Below are 20,782 nucleotides of genomic sequence, written 5' to 3'. Positions count from 1 at the left end.
TGAGGCTTTTGCTACAGTACAGCAAATGAATAAGACAATAGTTAATTAATCTTAGCTTCAAAACAAAACAAGACAGAAACAAATGTTAAAAATGATTAGATATAAATGTTCTTGTTTATCAACATCATTGTAAGAGAAATCACTTTTAGAAAACTAATATATATGATTTCTGAAAAAGAGAGTAGATAATGCTCTTATAGTGGAGAACAAAGAATTTAATGTGCAGTTTAATGATAAACAATAAAAATGATGGCAACAACAAGAAACATTTAATTCTAGGATGTTTCAGAAGGTACATATTCTATCTTTAGCTAGCTATATTGAACAAGGTAAAACATTAGGTTAAAAATTTCTAAAGTTTCATTGTTTTGTATTATTTTTACTCTTTAGAAAATGTTGGAACTTCAGAAAAATTTGAACTTAATATTTTATCTTCTTCAGTACAGATTGCTGAAAATGTCATGTACACATTTTGAAAAGTTTAAGAATTAAAGTTTTGTTAAAATACTTGCACGTGTCAATGTATGTTGTTGTTGTTGCCATTGTTTTGTTATTCATCATTAAACTTTGATTCATATCAAATGAAACGTTGCTAAAATGTGAAGTTTACAGAGCTTAGAAACAGGAGAAAATAGCAACATGGATGGCAATGATATGGCCTTCAAAGTCGTATTAAGTGTTATTTTCATAGAGGAAGCATATTGGTCACTTAGTGATAAACCTTCATCCAAAACCAATCTATTACATGGCCTGTCCTTTCTGTCTAATTAGTGCTGCCAAATGAAGACAATATAAAAAATTTAAAAGACTCATGTAAGAAAAACATGGGGTAATAAAAAAATTGTCAAAGAATTGATGTCATCTAAATTATAATTTTTTTAACAGTTCAATTGGATTAGTGTTGTCACTTTTACCTAAACAATGATAAGTATTGAATATTACGGTCAATGGAAATGGATCTGATCATTTACTTCTGTCACTGGTAAAAACAAAGATAGGAAAATAAACTGACTTGACATGGCAAAATGCTTTAGTGTCCACACCTCTGATAATAAAATAATGTCATGGTTTTGTAATTTATGGCATAACACCTTACATTTCATATAATCAACCTGATATTGGCAGGAATGTGTAATAATATAAACATTAAAATCACAGAGATCCCCAAGAGCCAGGACTATACTTAAAAATGAGCATCAGACATAAATGTGAGAGATCAGAGGACAGATATTTCACATAACAGAATAGCGAAATTAAGAATTTGTTAATATACAGTCATGTGAAAAAATTAGGATACCCTATGAAAGCTCATGTATTTTTCTAACATTTTTGGATATATAGATATTTATTCTCAATGTTAATAATACTGAGAGATTATAGGAATATAACTAAACAATTAAAACTGAAGAAAAGACTTTTCAAGATCTTCTGTAAATGTAATGCTACAAAAATGCATATTCTAACTGAGGAAAAAGTTAGGACACCCCAGATTTATTCCCACTTAAAATGGCTCAACTCACACACAGATATATCACACCAGGTGCACGTGATAAGAAGATCGTTACTCAGCATTGTGAATGAGGCTTACCCTATTTAAACCTCAGACATTTAGTTTGGTGTGCTCCTGACTGTTGAAGTGAGAGTGAGCACCATGATGAGAGCAAACGAGCTATCTGAGGCCTTCAGAAAGAAAATTGTAGCAGCTTATGAGTCTGGTAAGGGATTTAAAATGATCTCAAAAGACTTTGAAATCAGCTTTTGAAAGCTGTCTGGAAAATAGTCAACAAGTGGAGGGCTTTTAAAACAACTGCCAACATGCCCAGGTCTGGTTGTCCAAGCAAATTCACCTCGAAAGCAGACCACAAGATGCTAAAAAAGGACTCCAAAACCCTAAAATGTCATCACGGGACCTACAGCAGACTCTGGCTACTGTTGATGTGAAAGTGCATGCCTCTACAATCAGAAAGAGACTGCACAAGTGTAACTTGCATGGGAGGTGTGCAAGGAGGAAACCTTTGCTCTCTAAGAAAAACACTAAGGCCTGACTGAAGTTTGCCAGAGAGAATGTAGACAAAGACCAGAACTTCTGGAATAATGTTCTTTGGACAGATGAGTCCAAAATTGAATTATTTGGACACCAGAACAGAGGACATGTTTGGCTTAAACCAAATACAGCATTCCAGGAAAAGAACCTCACACCAACTGTGAAGCATGGAGGTGGAAGTGTCATGGTTTGGGGCTGCTTTGCTGCAGCAGGACCTGGACAGCTCACAATCATAGAATTCACCATGAACTCTACTGTGTATCAGAGGGTGCTTGAGGTCCATCTGTAAGAAAATTAAAGCTAAAGCAAAACTAGGCCCTGCAACACGACAATGACCCAAATCATACCAGTAAATCCACCAAGAACTGGCTGAAAACTAAGAAATGGAGAGTCCTGGAATGGCTGAGTCAAAGCCGAGATCTTAAACCCACTGAGATGATCTGGGGTGACTTGAAATGGGCTGTAGATGCAAGAAACCCATCAAACATCTCACAGCTGACAGAATTCTGCATTGAGGAGTGGGGCAAACTTTCTTCAGACCAATGTCAGAGACTGGTAGATGGCTACAAGAAGCGTCTCATTGCAGTTATTTCAGCCAAAAGGGATAACACTAGCTATTAGGGAGTAGGGTGTCCTAACTTTTTCCTCAGTTTGAATATGCATTTTTGTAGCATTACATTTACAAAATATCTTGAAAAGTCTTTTCTTCAGTTTTAATTGTTTAGTTATATTCCTATAATCTCTCAGTATTGTTAAAATTGAGATTAAATATCTATATATCCAACAATGTTAGAAAAATACACAGGCTTTCATAGGGTGTCCTAATTTTTTCACATGACTGTATTTCCTTTTCAAATGAAAATTATATAACATTATAATTTGAATTACCAATTACATGTTGATGCCAAGTTTATCTACATGCATTAAATTTCAAATGTAAGTCTGTAAAAACAAATGTCTTGACATGTACTACAAGATCTGTCAAATTAATAAAACCTATATGTGTAACGTTAATGTAAAATAAACAATGAAAAACTGATGAAAGTAATTTTATAGATTAAAATTTTTGACAAATTAAGTCTATAGTCTTACACTAAAATAAACTACAAAAAGAAATTACTTTACAAAGAAGCACTTTAAATTAAAAATTTAAAAAATTAAAAAAAAACTAGCAATACATTGGCATGATAATACACAAATTATTACAGAGTTAATAAGTATAAAAACCCAACTAATTTCAACAGATCAAGGTTGTACTCCTGAAGGGATAGAGTAAAACCAGTATACTTTGTTTTTTGAGAATGACAAGCTGAGTTTGTTGAAGTTAGTCCAGTTTTTATATTTTAATTCTTTAGTCATTTGTGCATTATTATGCTCAGGGATTATCACTGTTTTAAGTGAATTTACAATTACGTTCAGTGACAAAATAGAAGTAACAATGATGTTTATTTACCTTGTAAAAGATAGGTATATTCATTCTGTTTCTGAATAGGGATTTCTTCATAGTGGTGTTGAATGCTACACGTATCACAGGATGAAGTACTGTTTCTTGGTCCCTTGGGCAGCAGATGAAACAAGAGGTAAGATATTGTTTACATATAATAATTTAAATCAAAACCCTTTACACCTGATTGTACTGAATTTTATTGAACTTAGAAATATCTCTAACTAATAACCCCACTACACAATTTGTAAACCACTTGGCAAAAGTACAACTCAAATTACCATACCGAATGACAAAACACAAACTTGCCTAACCTGATAAGTTTCCAATTTGTATATTTTAATAACTTTTATAATATACAAAATACACATGAAATATACTACTTGGATTTTTGCTGTCGACTGCTGTTGAAACTTAAGCTTACTTTTGTTTTTAATACTAATAATACTACTACAATAAATATTTGTTTAATTAAATAATGCACCTAAGAATCAAAATAACACAATAAAGCAAACAAACTCCTATAACTACCATAATGTGTTTTGGCTTTCTAACTATGCAATAAAATCCTTTAGAAAAATTCAACTAAGCTTGTTAATGTAATTTATGCAAGAAAAATTCTACACTGAATGAAGAGATAGATAATCTCTACAGAAAAATGATTTGTTATTTGATAGAGTGAAACTTTGGCTTTCTTTTGGTTATAAATACAGTATAAAATGTAACAGAACTATTGACAATTTGTGCAAAAGGATGCAACATTTGAGGATGGAAACTGTCTGATTTTCTAGTTTATTAGTCTATCAACAAATGAATAAAGGCTATAAAAATTATTCTTTGCATAATTTATAACTATATTATAATGTATAATTTATATTAAGTTCCATACTTATCAAAAGGGTGGTAAATAAATTAAGAGAGGAAGACCTTGAAAGCAAATGTCACAATTCTCATAATAAAATATATTCCTAATGTCCATATAGTATAACTTGTTTAATTTATTATATTTTGATGCCACATTTATTCATATACATTGACAATAAAATAGCTTAAATAAATTCTGAATGTAATTCTATGAAATGATACGTCTTGCACACTTCAACTTGCGCTTTGCAAAAGGGTTAAGCACTTGATTATGAATAGTTCCACCTTACATTTTGTAAGAAAGTTTGATCTTAGAATTAATTTTCAATCTTTCAGTGAAATACACCTTGATCTCTTCTGTGCAGTTAATTATATTCTTACATGGAGGAAGTGACTATCAAGTTATTAAGCAACCATAAGAATTATGGTTTGTTAATTTATAACCACTGGAAAGTACATTTGCAGGATTTTATTATTACTCTATGTTTGTCATGTATCAATAACTTCTCACCTTTTTAGCCACTGGTTAGTCATTTGTACAAAAACATAACCTTAAGTCACCCACCAGTCACTTCTACTAGTATGTAATAACCTCACCAACTGTGTTAGTGAGAAATGAGTGCAGATCACAAACTAATCAGATATACTAGTAATTAATGACTCAGTAGTGACTAATGAATAAATGCTATAACAAATGTAGTCCTTATTCAGTCACCTTTAGCAGGAAACAAGTTAAAGCCTATAATGTACAACAAAATTGGATATTCGGTTATAGAAGTTGGTCAGTCACAGCTAGCTCACCTGAAGGTTGACTGTAATGACTTGGTGTTGCTCAATTTGGACTCCTGGATAGTGACACGTGTCTCTGTTTGTTGAAGACACATTCCGTTTTTCTTGTTTAATCTTATTTTTATGTCTGTTACTACAAGTTCATAAAATAATGTAAAAATTAACCAATAAAACATCACACATAACTTACCACATTCTATGTTTTCTTAGAATATTTACATGTAAAATCATAATTAATAATAGCCCAGGTAAAAACATTCAATATGTACTACAGAAAGAATTGAAATCAAAATCCAAAGTTAAACTATGTAATGGATCAGAAGAGAGAAGCATTATCACTAAGAACCAGCACAGTGAGATAGCACACAGGGCATATTTCACAGTGTCACAAGTCTAACTTACAAAAACTGTCATATTGATATTATGTTTTCTTGACTTAAGAGTTTTGGTTGAGTCTTGAAGCCCAAGTTCTGAATCTTTTTGTTGGCTACTGACAACCCAGCAACAAGGGATCATTTTGTTCTTAAATGCCATCTCTTTACAACTACCCTCGAGTAAAAGTAAAAACTTAAATTCACTAGTTAGTTTTCAGAATATTATCAATTCTTTCTTTAAACTCTTGTACACTTCCAGCAAACTCATTCCTAAATCAATTACCCTCTTAGGAAAATAATAGTTATAACTTGAGCCTCACTTTACTTTTTCAAATCTTTGTATCCTCTTATATTTAGACTATAGGACAAAGTATTCAAAGGATTTTATACAACTGATTTCCCAGATAGTCTTACGAATCTTAATAAGATCACCTCTTACTCTTTCTTATTCAAGGTATAATGAATATCTTAACTTATCCCTATGCATATTTAGTCTTATTAGCTTGCAGGTGGGAAATATGAATGCAGCTTCAAGCACGACACCCCTAGGATCTATCTGAGGACCTGGAACACAAAATTTGAGGCTCAGCAACTCTGGAAACCTACTTTTGAAACCACATCATGCCAGGATTACATTCTTTACATATTTCAGGCCGTCTTTGTATGCCATTCAGATATGAAACCCTGAGTCTGTTTGTCAAATTTATTTCAGCTAACTCCAAAACTGTAGGAGTTCACAGACAAACAAACACAGTGTGAATTAACATAGAATTTTCAGAAGATAAATCCTGTCTACTGCCTTCAAATTTGGCTTTATGAAAATTAGGACCTAAACCTACCCTGAATCACATCAAGTAAACTCTTACCCTCACTACTGGGCTTTGTACAATTTCAATTACTGTGTTTCCAATATAACATTAGTATCACTACTAGCAACAACATTGAACACATTATACCAATTCTCATTGGCATCATCTCTAATCAAGTGGCCAAAATAAAATTTTTCAAGTTTAATGCTTTACTCGAAATTCTCAACTTTAAACCACATAAATGTAAGTTACATTTTTTTTAAATCCAAAATGGATGCAGTTTGTCCCTTATATAAAAAGCTGTTCAAGCTCCTCTTTTAAAAGTATATCATGATTATATAATTTAAAATGTGGAATGTCAAATTAATTCCTGTTATTAAGTGTCAGTAATTCCTCTTATATCATAGTCTTTACTTCTATTTGAGCCTTGAAACTGTCCTTTCTATTCCTGGCACTCATAATATCAGAATAATAACAACTTATGCTTATCTTTAAATCTAAGACACTTGTCTTTAAAACTATTATTTAACATATGCTCTAAATTTGTTCTAATCTCCTCATTCCACTAGCTTGCCAATTAATTTATTCCAAAGTTTCCAGGTTTTCTCACTGCTATAAACATTTAATTTAATGTGCCTTTCATGAATTTCCTCAGAGCTTTCCTGAACATCTTAAAACCTAGTCTTTTTTTCATAGTTCCATATATAAAACTTAACAGTGGTGAATTTCTGACGCTTGTATGAACAAAGAGACCATATAAGTCAAATGTAACATTTTTCTGTAAGGTGGAATATACTATAACAAGTTAGACATAACTGGTAAAATGCAAAAAAAAAAAAAAAAAAAATAATGGGTTATTAAAATAATGGATTCAAGACTTCAAATGAATATATCAGTAGCAATTATTTGAAAGTTGTCAATAAGCTAGTCAGCTGAATATATGGAACTAGAAAAATCAATTTAACAGATTTCACTTACAAACTCATACACTATTCATGTCTTACCAGAAATAACAAAAGGCTAACATCACCAAAAACACCATTATGCCTAATGTCGTCAAAATCACTTTCAGGGTATAATGACTAAACCCTTCTTTCCTGACACCTGAAAAATAAACAAGATTTACATTTAGTATGTAGTGGCCACTTATATTTCCACTAACTAGAACAATGAAAAAACAATGTACATTTTACATGTCAATACTCACTTTTTTCTTGTTCTCTTAAAATGTTATTATAAAAAATCTAACTTGTTTCAAGAACTTTTGACACTTTTTGGTCTAACAGCCAAACAAAAACCTCTAAATTCTTTGCGACAGAAAAATATACTTAGATCAGGTGTAGTAAGGAATTGAGTCCATAAACCATATTTGGTTACCATAGGGCTTTGATCATTAACAACAGCATACATGTTATTGAGAACAGACGTAGCAAAAGAATTGGTTGTCATTAACAGAATATTTCTATGCTTTATACAACCTCTGTGGTTAATTGAAAGAACCTCTGGTTATTTTTAACTAATTCCTTCTATTCAATGTAATGTTTCATGAGTAATACTTATTGATATTTTATTAAAAATTATAAATCTTATCAAGATACATTTTAAATTTATCTTAAGAGCTTGACAGAAAGCAAACAACTGAACATTCACTTTAATTGTCTAGCTAGCATTTAACTTTAAAATATCCTACAAAAATACATAATTAAGATCTGAACTTTATAGCAAAGCCACATTGGGCTATCTGCTGAGTCCATTGAGGGAAATCAAACCCCTGATTTTAGCGTTGTAAATCCACAGACTTACTGCTGTACCAGCAGGGGACCTCAAGATTATTCCAATAAAACTTTCTACAATGAACTCTTACCCACAAAGTAATTTCAATTTAATATAAATTATAAAAATTATATTACATTCATGCTTAATGAAGTACAGAATGATACAAAATAATTCAGAAAACACAAAATTAAATTTGATGAAATGCGATACATTCAAATATAAATACAAAATTCAGTTGTGCAATTCTCCGACAATCAGTGCTGTTTTTTAAAACAATAATAGCAAAGCTTCATTGTTAACAATAGCCCTTCATGTTTAAAAAATACACAAGTGCAGTAAACAGACCTGACAAATAGTCTACAGTCTCTGTTAGTGGGCTTAAACAGCACCATGATTCATCTTTTACAGAACTGGACAATAAAAGTTAATTTGTATTTACTGTTTTTCTGTTGACAAAAAACATGGTTACAGTATGCTACTGAACTATGATAACCTTCAATCAGTACAGCAGCTCTTGCAGCCTTGTATCATGCAAAAAAGTATTGTCACAATCAAATTTGCTAAAATTTTTTGCTAGACTGAACTTGCTAATAGTTAAGATCCAATTTCATAACACAAACTTTAAAATACTGGCTCAGTTCTCAGTTACAAACATTTGGTGTCTATAAGTAACAATACAATTTAAAAATGTTATTACTATGCACATAACATCAATAGTTAAGGCCAACTAATACTTTGGTATTAGTTACAGCAGCTAACATGGTCCCAAAAACATATCTGCGAGCTTGAATATGTAAACAATGAATAGTTTATTGCATGGCCAATGTCATGAAAAATGATAACAGGATCTAAACTGAGAAGCATTTATTTCTTGATAAGAATAAAAGAAATAGTAGTGGGCCCAAAACAGCGGGTGTCATGACAGACTTGATGACAGCTCTAACAAGTCCTTGCTGAACTCATTTTATAGGAACTTTCAAACATGACTGTGATGGTATCCATCAAATGTGAAGGTTGTAAAAACTATTACAAATATTTCAGAAGATACTATTTTTAAATGCAACTAATCTTTAACGTAAAAGTGGTAATGACTGCTACTTTGAAAAAGCTTATGGCATTTACCTTGATAAAACATTCTAAACCCAAATGCTTTCCGTGAATTTTGGTTTATATTTTGTTTATAAATTCCTGAAAAGAAATTTATTAAAACTGAGCCTGCTGAAACTTGAAACTTATTTGGAGTTTTGGAGGAACAGTATCGGGTATACTGGCTGATGTATGTTTCAGAATTAGCATCTAATGCAGCTATATCCAGATGAGCATCACCTCCTTCACAGGAATGGTTTGTAAAAGAAGGAGGAAAAATAAAGTCCAGGAAGTTAAGAGCAACATCTCTGTCACGCAATACAGTAATTGTCCATTCACATCTTAATGTATAAAAATATGCATGAGGAAATCCTGGAGAAGTCAATAGCCCTTCAGTTGCATGGAGTTGTTGAACACAGGCTGAAAAAACAACATGAACAATATTATTAAGAAAATATTAATTTTCTAAATAGCTGAATATAGCTCAATTATTTGTCTTACTTAATATCTTAATTTATTTACATTTCTATGTTGTATTTAAAAAAACAACTTCAGACTAATTTTATTGTTTCAAAATATATTTAAAGAATTATTACATATACTTCAACAAATATATTTCAAGAGTTATGTAAACATATCAAAATAATGAACTGTTTGACTTATTTAATTCTCCAATAAGAACCAATATTTTCTTAAAAGTTACAGTTATTAATAAAGTTATAAAGATAAATATTCCAATCAAATCCCTTAAGGATTCATATTAAAGTAGAACTATTGATCTAAGATGTTTAAATCATTATTCATAATAAAATGAAACATTTATGCTATATGTAATTTACACAAACAATACAGTTAATTTTAACTTATCTGCTGTTTTACATTTGTAGTTTTAGTATTCTAGATTAAAACATAACATTCAAACAAAGAAAGCCTTAAAATTTACTTAAAGGGTAACAAAAACATGGCAGAAATAACAAGATAAGCATCTGATAGTTTTCAAGAATACCCACTTCAAGTGAATGAAAAACATTCAAATAAGTGTTATTAGAAAAAGTTAACATTTTTCTTATAACAAAAATGTACTTCCATAATATATTTCACAAAAAGGTATTTCAATATGCTATCTGCTCTCTAAGTACTAACTTAAGTATCCCATAATTTTTAACATGTACATATCATGTGACTACTTTTCACCAGTAATACTGTGCAATATACATCTATATTCAGCTAGATTCCCCTTGCTATGCATACTAAAGCTTCACTTTCGAGAACTAGCAGGCTCTAAAAGAAGAACAGCTGTGAGGAGGAAAGGTGGAAAGTGTGTGAGGAGAGGTAAGTAACTATAAGAAATACATTTCTAGTGTAAAAAAATGTTACCTCTTTATCTCTTTTTACATTAAGCTAGAATCCTACTTAAGAAAAATATGTAGGGGCCAGTTTAGGCCCACTACATAAGAACCAAGCAGAAAGTGACTGTCTTGAATGAATGGGTGTACTGCGAGATGAAATCAAAGCACATTAGTGAGGTACTGCACAACTTCTGGAACAGGTATGTTCTTTGCCTTGAAGTGAGAAATGAATCTAATACAGGTGTAAAAAAAAAGATATGCACATGCAATCCATTGTAAAATATTACCAGAATTAGCTATGTACATGCACAACCTCAACTGGACAGATGAGGTTCCATAACTCCTCATCAGTATTAGGATATCTAGGATTAAAAAAAGAAACAACATACTGTAATATAAACACAGTGGGTTAGGGCAAATGGACCATGTTAGATGTACTCAACTACCCTAACCATACATAAATAGTGTCATGAGTGAAGCAACTGGAATTAAGAAGAGGAAATTAGCTTTCACCAAAACCAGAACTTTCAAAACCTCCATAGGAGCAAGAAGTACAACAAAATAAACCCAGCATTAGAGTTCTGGCATTGCTTCAACTCAACAATAAGAATGTGGCAATATCTGTTACCAATATTTATGAGCAGAAATCATAAATCACTTAACAGTAAATACAATGAAGTGACATTATGAATATGGAATTAAGAGAAGAACATGAAACATTTGTTTAGCTGTAAGAATGATTTAAGTACTTCTTGTTGCAGATGTCATGAGACAAAATGCCCCAACTTCAACCAGGAGCAGGAAGAAAACCTTCTACAAGTGGAATTAATGAGAAGAGGGACCTCCTAAACGTGGTATTACAAGGAGTATCCCACATAGGCTGGACCTGTTCCAACAAACAGCTGTCCACCTGGGAAAAAACATCCAGGGAAAATAGAAACCAGCTTTGTCTTCTTCTCACTGAATGTTGTATAATCATGAGTATGTATTATAAATTAAATTCCTAAACTCACTGAGCAGGAAGTTTCCATGGTTCACCACTTCAGCAAATGGGAAATCAGAAGTGGTAAGAACTCCTGTACTCACTGGAAGAAAAAAAATGAAGAAAGTAAACAAGGTGAGGGGTCCAGAGGGATGTCATGCTGGAAAACGTGCAACATGTGTTTGCAGCTCCCTATTTTAAAAAAGAGACCAACCCTGATTTATTCAATCAAAGAGTTGGAAGGAATGGGCAGAAATCCCTTTCTTCTTTGCTCATGAAGTCAAAGAGTGGCAGTCCACCAATGAGTAAAATACACACATACCACTGGATATGCCACCAGTAGTCTTGCAGAACATCCAGTTTCTACGATGAACAGTATAGTCCAATCAGCAAATAGGATAAGTTTGAGGCAAAGAATACATAACCAGATAACGTCCATCTAAATTAGAGTTGCTGAAAATAGAAGCATATATAACAATGTTTAGGGACAATAAGGGACCTGTTGGTCCATCTTAGCTGTTCCATCCTCTGAGCCAAACTAAAACTAAATAAAATTTAAAGCAAATACTTATCATTCATATATCTATAAGCCTTCTTGTAAACTCACTTAATTTACTGCCTCCATAGCATCTGAAAGCAACCATTCCATAGGCCAACCACTCTATATGAAAAATAAAATCGTTTTAACTGAAGATGGCTTTTATCTTGCCTAAATCTATATTTGTGCACCCTAATTCTATAATTCTCACTGTTAAATGTAAAACTGTTGATGCATCAACGCTACCAATTCCTTTTATAATCCTAAACACATCAATGAGATCCTCTCTAACTCTTCTTTTTTCAAGATAAAACAGTTTTAAGAATCTTAATCTCTCCTCATATGACAACCATTCAATCACACTGCTTAAGAGACTGATCAACCATTACACATAGATTCTTTTCTTTCATAATGCTGTTAAGGTTATTACCATCAATATTATATTTATAATTCAAATTATGATAACCTACATGCAATATCTTGTATTTATCATAATTCAAATCCATCTACCACATATTTGCTCAATTCACAAAATGATATAAATCTTTTTGTAAAGCAGCAGCACCCTCCTCATAGCCAGCAACATCCAAGACCTTAATATCAACAGCAAATTTAAGTAGTTTATTGACCATTCCTTCATCTATGTCATTAATGTAAATAAAAAAGCAATATTCCTAATATTGAGCCCCGAGATACAACACTTGCAACATTAAACCAATTTGACTGTAATTCTGTTTCTAATATCTTTCTACTTTCTTCCATCAAGGCACTTGTGTATCCAATTAGTTAACTTATCCCCCACACCTACAGAGATAAGTCTCTCTAGAACCCTTTTAGTGGCACTTTGTCAGATGCTTTCTGAAAATCCATCTACCTTCATCTACTTATGCAGCAACATTTTCAAAGGATGCCAAAAATATTTAAAGAAAGATTTTAAACCTTAGTGAAACCATGGTGACTATCCAACAAAATTCTAAACTTTGTTAAATGACTCTGCAAAGAATCTTTTATCAGTCTTTCCCAAACTTTTTTCACAACTGATACAACACTAATTGGCATGTAATTACTAGATTAACTTATATTACTTCTCTTGAAGATAAGACTGGCATTAGCTAATTTGCATTCCAATGGTAGTTGCCCACTATTCACGTATAAAATCCTTGACCTCCTTTAGAACCCCTTGGGAAAATTTTATATAGCCCAGGAGCCATATTCTTTAAACTTCCCAATTTTATTTTAACAAGCTCAGAATTTATGCAAGTGTTTTGTTCAACTTCCATTTTCATTTATCAGGTGTTCAATAAAAGGAATGCTTCTTAAGTCTTCATTAGTAAAAACTGAAGAAAAAATAGAATTGAATAACCTAACCACTTCATAATCATCAGATACAAGCCTTCCTTTCTCATCCTTCATGGGTCTTATATAATCCTAACATTTTGTTTACCCTTAATGAGCTTAAAAAAATTTTTACTGTTAATTTTTATGTTTTCAACCAAATTTTTTCATACATCCTTTTTCATATCCTAATTTCCTGTTTGACCAACTTTCTTGATCTTCTATAATCTTCTAAATCTTTTATAATATCTGCCAATTTAAATTTCATACACTTGCAATGCTTTCCTTTAATTTTATATTTCATGTCCTATGTGAGCCAGCCCTGGTTTCTACTTGCAGCTACCATTTTCTTTCTGTAAGGAATATGTATGTTTTGAACACTGAAAAGTTTTCTTTAAAATTTTCCATATTTGCTCAATGTTGACCAATTCACAACAGGTAATTCTTGTTTCATCCCTTTAAAATTTGCTTTGTTGAAATTTGGAATCAAAATATAATTATCCCCAATTTCCATAAGCAACAAAACAAAACTAATACAGCAATGATCACTTGAACTTTGTTTTTTTTTCCCCAATTTCCACCCTCTCAGCCATTTCTATAGACAGTTAATAATAAACCTAAAAAAGTATTATTTTTAGTAGGTTCCTTGACCAATTGATAAAGAAATCCATCTTGAATGGATTCCAGAAATCTTTCTCCCTCATGATTTGATTCTAGCATTTCCCAATCAACATATCTGAAATTAAAGTCATACATAATTGGCTTCATTAACATTGAAATCTTAATCTCTGTAAAGTTCCTCACTATTTTTTTCACTTTCATCTGGTGGTTTGTAACAAGTTTCTACTAAGAGCTTTTTTGTTGATATTCACTAACAGAAACCCAAATGAATTCAATCTCAGCAGGATGTAATTCATAACCTGCAAATAGAGCCACTCCTCCAATTCTCTTTACTACTATGCTCCTAGTAAATAACCTGTAACCATGTATTTCAAAGAAATGCCTGTAGTGAAAATCATCTATATTTAACCATGTTTCAGTTATTTCCGTTATATCAAAATCTTACATTCCTACCAGTTTCCCAAAGTCATGACTGATCTACAAGTGTCTACCAAAGGAAGTACATACGACCACAAGCTCACATTCCCAAAGAGATAGATTATCTTGATCTGTAAGAAATGTGAGGCAAGGGACTTTCAAACTACTAACTTCAAACTTAAAGATAAAGAGGAGGAGGCTGGGTTTGACTGAAATTGAAATGAAGACCCCTCTCCCCAGTTGAATAGATATAGTGTGAAGCTAAGAACAGACTTTCCCACTGTCATCAGGAACCTCACCTGTGCTACTTCTTGTAGGAGCAGATGAGTGTTGTCTCTGACTGTAAATAGAAAGAAGCAAGCAGCAGCCAATCACCTATAGAAAGAAGAGTGCAAAAACTTAGATAGTTATGATGTCAGCTATGAGTTTGTATCTCCTAAGGTCAGTCAGGAAAATAAGGCCCTGAACTGAAATGCTTGGTTAAGAACAATAAATGTGGGCACTGTAAGGAAGAACTCTGAATTGTAGATTACACAAAAACGAGTTTTTAAATATCATGAATGTAAGAAAAGAAGCTAAAGCAAAAATCAGTCCTAAAAATGTGAAATAAAAAACACATGAGCAATGGCAGCTATATGCAAAAATATTCAGATCCTAAACTGATGAAAATTAGGATAAAACATAGTTAACAATGATGACAAAATTATTCAGACAGAGGAATGAATTGTGTACAAACCATCTAAACATACCTAGTTAATAGATACCTGCATCTAAATGTATCTAATCTACAAAGTCTGAAGTAATAATGAATATACAAACTAAAGAAAGTTACCTAGACAACACATTTCTAATTCATATGTTAATTACAATCATTTAATTTTGACAACAAAGAACACATAATTAAGCCCTACAATGACAAAACATAGGTTAAGATAAATAGTTAACAATACCAAAAAAAAAACTATTTAGATAGAAGAATGAATCAGAAATTACTAATAGTAATAATATGCAACTTATGAACTATCTAAACATACCTAGTTAAAATACTTATTAATAATAAACCAATACACCAAAAAAATTTGCAGTCTACAAAGTAAATAATGTTAATGAACCTTCAAAACAAACTTGGCTAAACAAGTTGCAATTCATCTAAAGTAACTAAGATAACAAAGGGCACATGGCTTACCAAAGTCTCAGCACTGATGACATGAAACACAATTCTCCCATGTCTGAATAAGGACCAAGCCACACAAAGGGCATCTGAGTCATTCCTACCACAGGTGTATCAACCAGGTATGATATGTGCATGTCAAAATACCACAGATTTCCTAGTAAAACCAGAAGTAATAGATAGAAAAGAGGAGAAGAAAAATTCTCCACCATAATGAATGATGTGGTGGTACAGCAACTGGTAGAACATGAACTCTTCTGAAGAGATGTAGAGTGTGACAGACCAAATATTGTTGATAAAACTGAATGCAAGCACAGTAAAGTAAAACTTGAAAAAATTGAAATGGCAAAGAAAGAAACACATTCATAAATGGTAGCCACATGCAAAAAAGACACACAAAAGCAATTCTGTTTCAGTACAGATGGTAAAGATTGAGCAGAAGTTACAGAAAGACCTAACTGAACAAATATACCTTGCACCACACTGTTGATATAAAGTAGTCACATATGTATGTGTTCAAAAATGGTGGGAAATTAATGGGTTACATATATATATACTGGTGTGCTGAGTGCAAAGGTTTTGGCAATGCTTAGAGGACAAATAAAAGAATGAGATAGCTTTGTGTGAAAAAGTAAGGCTGTATCAGAATAAAGTCATTATGCCTGTTACTTTATCCAAACAAATTAGCTAAACAAAATAATGTGTATAATGAAAAGAATGTCTACTTACAACCACATAATACGGATATTACTTTCTCACAAGGTGAGAGTTTGAACTCATTCCAGTAACATTGTTCTAAACGTTGTTCGTGACCTTCACAGTATACTGAATTTTTCAGCCCAACATAAGATATACCTGATGACACAGGCAGTGAATATTGGTTCTGGTACGTCATAAAACCCAAGTGACGACAAGTGACATGTGTCACAGTGTAGGAGTACCGCAGTGCAGCATCTGATGAATCATCATAGCATATGGGCACATAGTAACTGGTATGATTTTCAAGTTTCACTTCAATAATTCCCTCTTTTTCAGACTGTGAGGTTGTCATCAATCGCACATCCACTAGGTAAAATATATTTCAAAACATGTGAATTAAGTAAAAACACACAGGTATGTACACAGTTTAATAAATAATTATTGACCCTTGAACAAAAGTCTTGTGAATACGTATAACTATGAACTGGATTGGAAGTTAATTCTAATTGGTACATGTGCAGCTATGTCTTTAGTTCTTTACCTAGAGGATTAAACAAAATGTTTAATGGCTCAATATTAATCTAAATCTCTCAATAATTTTTTTTGTTGCAATATGAAAATCTTATTAAGCTAAAAAAAACCAAACTTGCTAGAGTTTAAAAGTAATGTCAAACTCAAACATTTTTTAAATAAAGTGATAATACAAATAACCAAATGTCAATAATTGAACATTATTGTATCTAAAGAATTTAAAACTGGTCATCATTTGTGTTAGATATATTTTGATTAATCTAGTGGATCGTAGTAGTCTTGAGATTCAAGGATCAGCACATGCTGTTGTTGGTTACAAGTGTAACATCAGTAGACACTACCATTAATTTGTACAGTGTCATACTGTAAAAGCATTACTACAATAGTATCAGAATATATATATCTCTGTTCAATGGCACCCTATGTGGCATATAAATACAGTGTCCCCCAACCCCACCCATTAGCTTTATCAATCAGCAACAGGCACCTCATGCCCTTCAAGTTAGCACCTTGTGTTAAAGCACTGCTTGCACTACTAATGGTATGGCCCTGTTTATATATATACTAATCATAGGTTAGTATAACTTCAGATATAAGTATCTGAACACTTTGAATACTGTCAGAAAGATGTGTTTTTGTTTTTTGTGGTCAAGATTACTAGTAATATTTGTGCTATAACTCCTATAAAGAACTGTAACTATCTCTGAACAGTGTCGCAAAATAGTACAACTATTACATTCTCAGGTAGTGTAACATGCTAATATAATATACTTACAGATACTAATCACTACATTTTAAAATAATTTAATTGTGTATACTAATGCTAATCATACTATGTTAGGGAACCATGCAAAGGATCATATCACAAAACAAAGCAACTGACCTTTGTTTCTATAGATTCGCAATTCCTATTCCAGTATCACACAGAAGGATAAATTAAACAGCAACTGATAATCACCCTTCTCAAACTCATGTAAATGTGTCATACTATGACCTACTCTTTTTTAATAGCTACTAATCTTTACTTTTACAGTCTATTTATATCAATAATATACCAAGTACTCACATTTAGTGTGCAACATTACATGACCAGTAGGTGCAAACCTCATTTCTTTTCCTTGATTCTAATGAATAAAATACAAAAGATTATTTTTATAATACTACAGAGAGAAAAATAAAATTCAAGTGCTGAATACAAAAATTAAAAATAAGAAGCTTCTTTGTGAAAACTGTTCAACTAAAATTAGTAACAAAGGAAAAATTAAAGACAAGAAATCTTCTATATGTAGACTTAAGATTTCCTCAAACTGGATAAAAGTTAAAAAAATAGAAAAGAAAAAAATCTTCAAAATATCCTATATTTTACTAAAATACAGTAAATATGTAAAATAAAGGAAAAATACATTATATGTCAAAAATTTGTTGCTAGATGTGGTACTTTTTTAGAATTATGTTTTCTATGTTTGATTCTCATGTATTTTATTTTTCACTCTATGTAACCTGCCATAAAGAGCTGAGCTTTAGCTGTTTATACAATAACTGTTTATTTTTTTTTAATTCCAATACTTTTTGTACAAACTAATAACTTGCAGTACAGTGCACACTGTTTATTCTCTAACCTTAAAGTTATGAAAATTATGAAGGTTTCTAGAAATGCGATTTGGATTTGAAAATTAATAATCTTTAATCATACTAATTAACCAATAGTTCAAATTCTTATTAAAGATTAATGTGCATGAATTATAATTTAGTTTTGTGTCATCATAAAAGTGTAAAAAATACTATCCCATATGAAGAAATTAACAGCATTAGTAATAACAGTATACAGTTACTATGTCTTTATAACCTTTATATTTTAGAAATTACAAAGTACAATAAGAATTACTTGTAATCCATCTTGACAAAGAAGTGGCATTTTACTGTGGTGTACTTACATTTCTGTATATTCTGGCAGATGTTTTTAAAGATGAATTTCTCATTATTTTATAAAAACATATTATATAGAACTCTACACATATCAGCAAAAACAGTGATTAATAATAATAGAGAATGTCAACTAGCAAAATCAATACTTTTGTTACTGCTAAAGTTCCTGACAGTGATACCAAGTTCCCACTCTAGATTATAGCTAGATGAACCTCTATTATTTCATAATGCTTCCTTTATTTCCTTTGATGTGAAATACTTTTCAAAACATCAAAACTTAGTTTGGGTTTATATCACTTGAAGTAATTTTATTGCAAAAAAAGCAACAGGAAAAACTCAAATGCTTTAACAGTTTAAAGATATACTGGACCTAAAATTTAAAGCTTTAGGAATTAGTTTGCAAACTTAAAATAAGTTACAAATTAGCCAACTCTGTAAATCATAATAAAAGGTTAGTCCACTACTTATTCTACCGCCAATACTCCTACTAGTATTACTATTAGTAGTGCTACGTCTTTATTTGAAAGTTCTTGCAAGTTATAAATCAGTCAATTGAACAGTTATGTACCATTTTTAATTGAATTACGAAAATTAACGTTAATTTTTAACTTTATTTCGTTTAATCAAATAAAGTAACAGCTGTAAAATAATTTCTCACACACATAACCTTACTACATGTTAATGGTTGTTTCACTGCACTGCAACAATTATGAAAATCATAACTGTATTTTTTTTCAAACGTTACCTGTTTTAAGTGTTTAAAGTACCCTTCGTTTTGAGAAAAACAAACATTACTGCTAATTACAATTACAGCAAATAGGTAATTATAATAAATAAACATTCTAGCTATACTGTCTTTGATCAGTAGTGAAAATACTATTACGTTTGATTTAAGCTATAATATCTTTGAATTGAATCGACTAACCTTGGTAATATTTGATTGAAAGAATAAAACATTATCATTTCTACCTACCGGAGATACAAACAGATAAAAATGCGCGAACTTAACTTCTGCCAATAAAAAAATAATTCAGAAACAGTTATATATTTTTAAGTGTCTACTTCTCTTTTGAGATGTAAAAATTATACAATCGCTTCAAAGCATTAGTTATGCATTTTTCATGAGAGACTGTATATATTTTTTGAATGACTTACTATTTTATAGCTTCAGTTGTTAACTGGAAGGCGTAGAGTAATGCACCAACCAACGTATATATATCAGTGGAATTATGTACTAACTAGGCTATGTGTTTCAGTAGAATTGTGCACTAGCTAAGGTATATATTTCAGTAAAATGATGCACTAACCAAAATATATATTTCAGTAGAATTATGTATTAACTAAGGCATACATTTCAGTAGAATAATACACTAACCAAGATATATATTTCAGTATACTGATGCACTAACCAAGGTATATGTTTCAGTAGGATTATGCACTAACCAAGATATATGTTTCATTAGGATTATGCACTAACTACGGTATATATTTCAGTAAAATGATGCACTAACAAAACTATACATTTCAGTAGAATGATGCACTAATTTTAATATATATTAACCTCAATGTTATAAAGACCATGAAAATGACCAACTACAATTCAATTCAGTAGAATGATATATTAACAACAGCGTATCAAAATAATATAGGATGGATTAGAATGATCATTACACATCATTGTCCCAAGGTTCAGTATAACTACCCATTCTTCATAACCGTTTGCTAGAGAGAAGGCAACACGTTGATAGCATCTTACGCTTACACGGCTATTCTTGATTCGATGGGGAATTTGTTATAATTGGTTATAAGGCCCAGCAGTTGAAAATGTAGAATATGTTTATCGGCATAGAACAGCTCGAACGTTGAACCTTCCAATTTGCTAAACACTAAGCCTCATTAGACTCCAGGACAAAAATTTTTTAGATATAATGCATTAACTGTCCCAAAGAGCATTAATATTGTCCCAACAGATCAGTGCTGTGATTTATATTCTTTGATAAGTGTTTTATTGCCTCAAAATCTGGGAA

The 20,782-nt window shown here is 31.5% G+C and overlaps 1 protein-coding gene across 2 annotated transcripts in view; it reads right to left on the bottom strand.

Annotated features, from left to right (window-relative positions):
* Positions 1-19,661, bottom strand: part of LOC143239485 (uncharacterized) — a 29,049-nt gene extending 9,388 nt beyond the window's left edge. Inside the window, exons 1-7 of one of the 2 annotated variants that reach the window (XM_076480585.1) lie at positions 19,501-19,659; positions 17,896-17,953; positions 16,329-16,664; positions 9,223-9,606; positions 7,329-7,428; positions 5,154-5,274; positions 3,498-3,600 (exon numbers count right to left, since the gene is read on the bottom strand). In XM_076480585.1, coding sequence (XP_076336700.1) covers positions 3,498-3,600; positions 5,154-5,274; positions 7,329-7,428; positions 9,223-9,606; positions 16,329-16,664; positions 17,896-17,953; positions 19,501-19,596 — 1,198 coding nt within the window. In that variant the 5' untranslated portion in view covers positions 19,597-19,659. Of the gene's footprint in view, positions 1-3,497; positions 3,601-5,153; positions 5,275-7,328; positions 7,429-9,222; positions 9,607-16,328; positions 16,665-17,895; positions 17,954-19,500 lie in introns of both variants that reach the window. The other variant, XM_076480586.1, reaches the window with a different exon arrangement.
* Between the last annotated feature and the right edge of the window lie 1,121 nt (positions 19,662-20,782).

This window comes from Tachypleus tridentatus, chromosome 13, assembly GCF_004210375.1.
Source record: "Tachypleus tridentatus isolate NWPU-2018 chromosome 13, ASM421037v1, whole genome shotgun sequence".
In the NCBI taxonomy this organism is placed as follows: Eukaryota; Metazoa; Arthropoda; class Merostomata; order Xiphosura; family Limulidae; genus Tachypleus; species Tachypleus tridentatus.
Note: the sequence above shows the minus strand (reverse complement) of the source record. Positions and strands in the feature narration are given on the sequence as shown.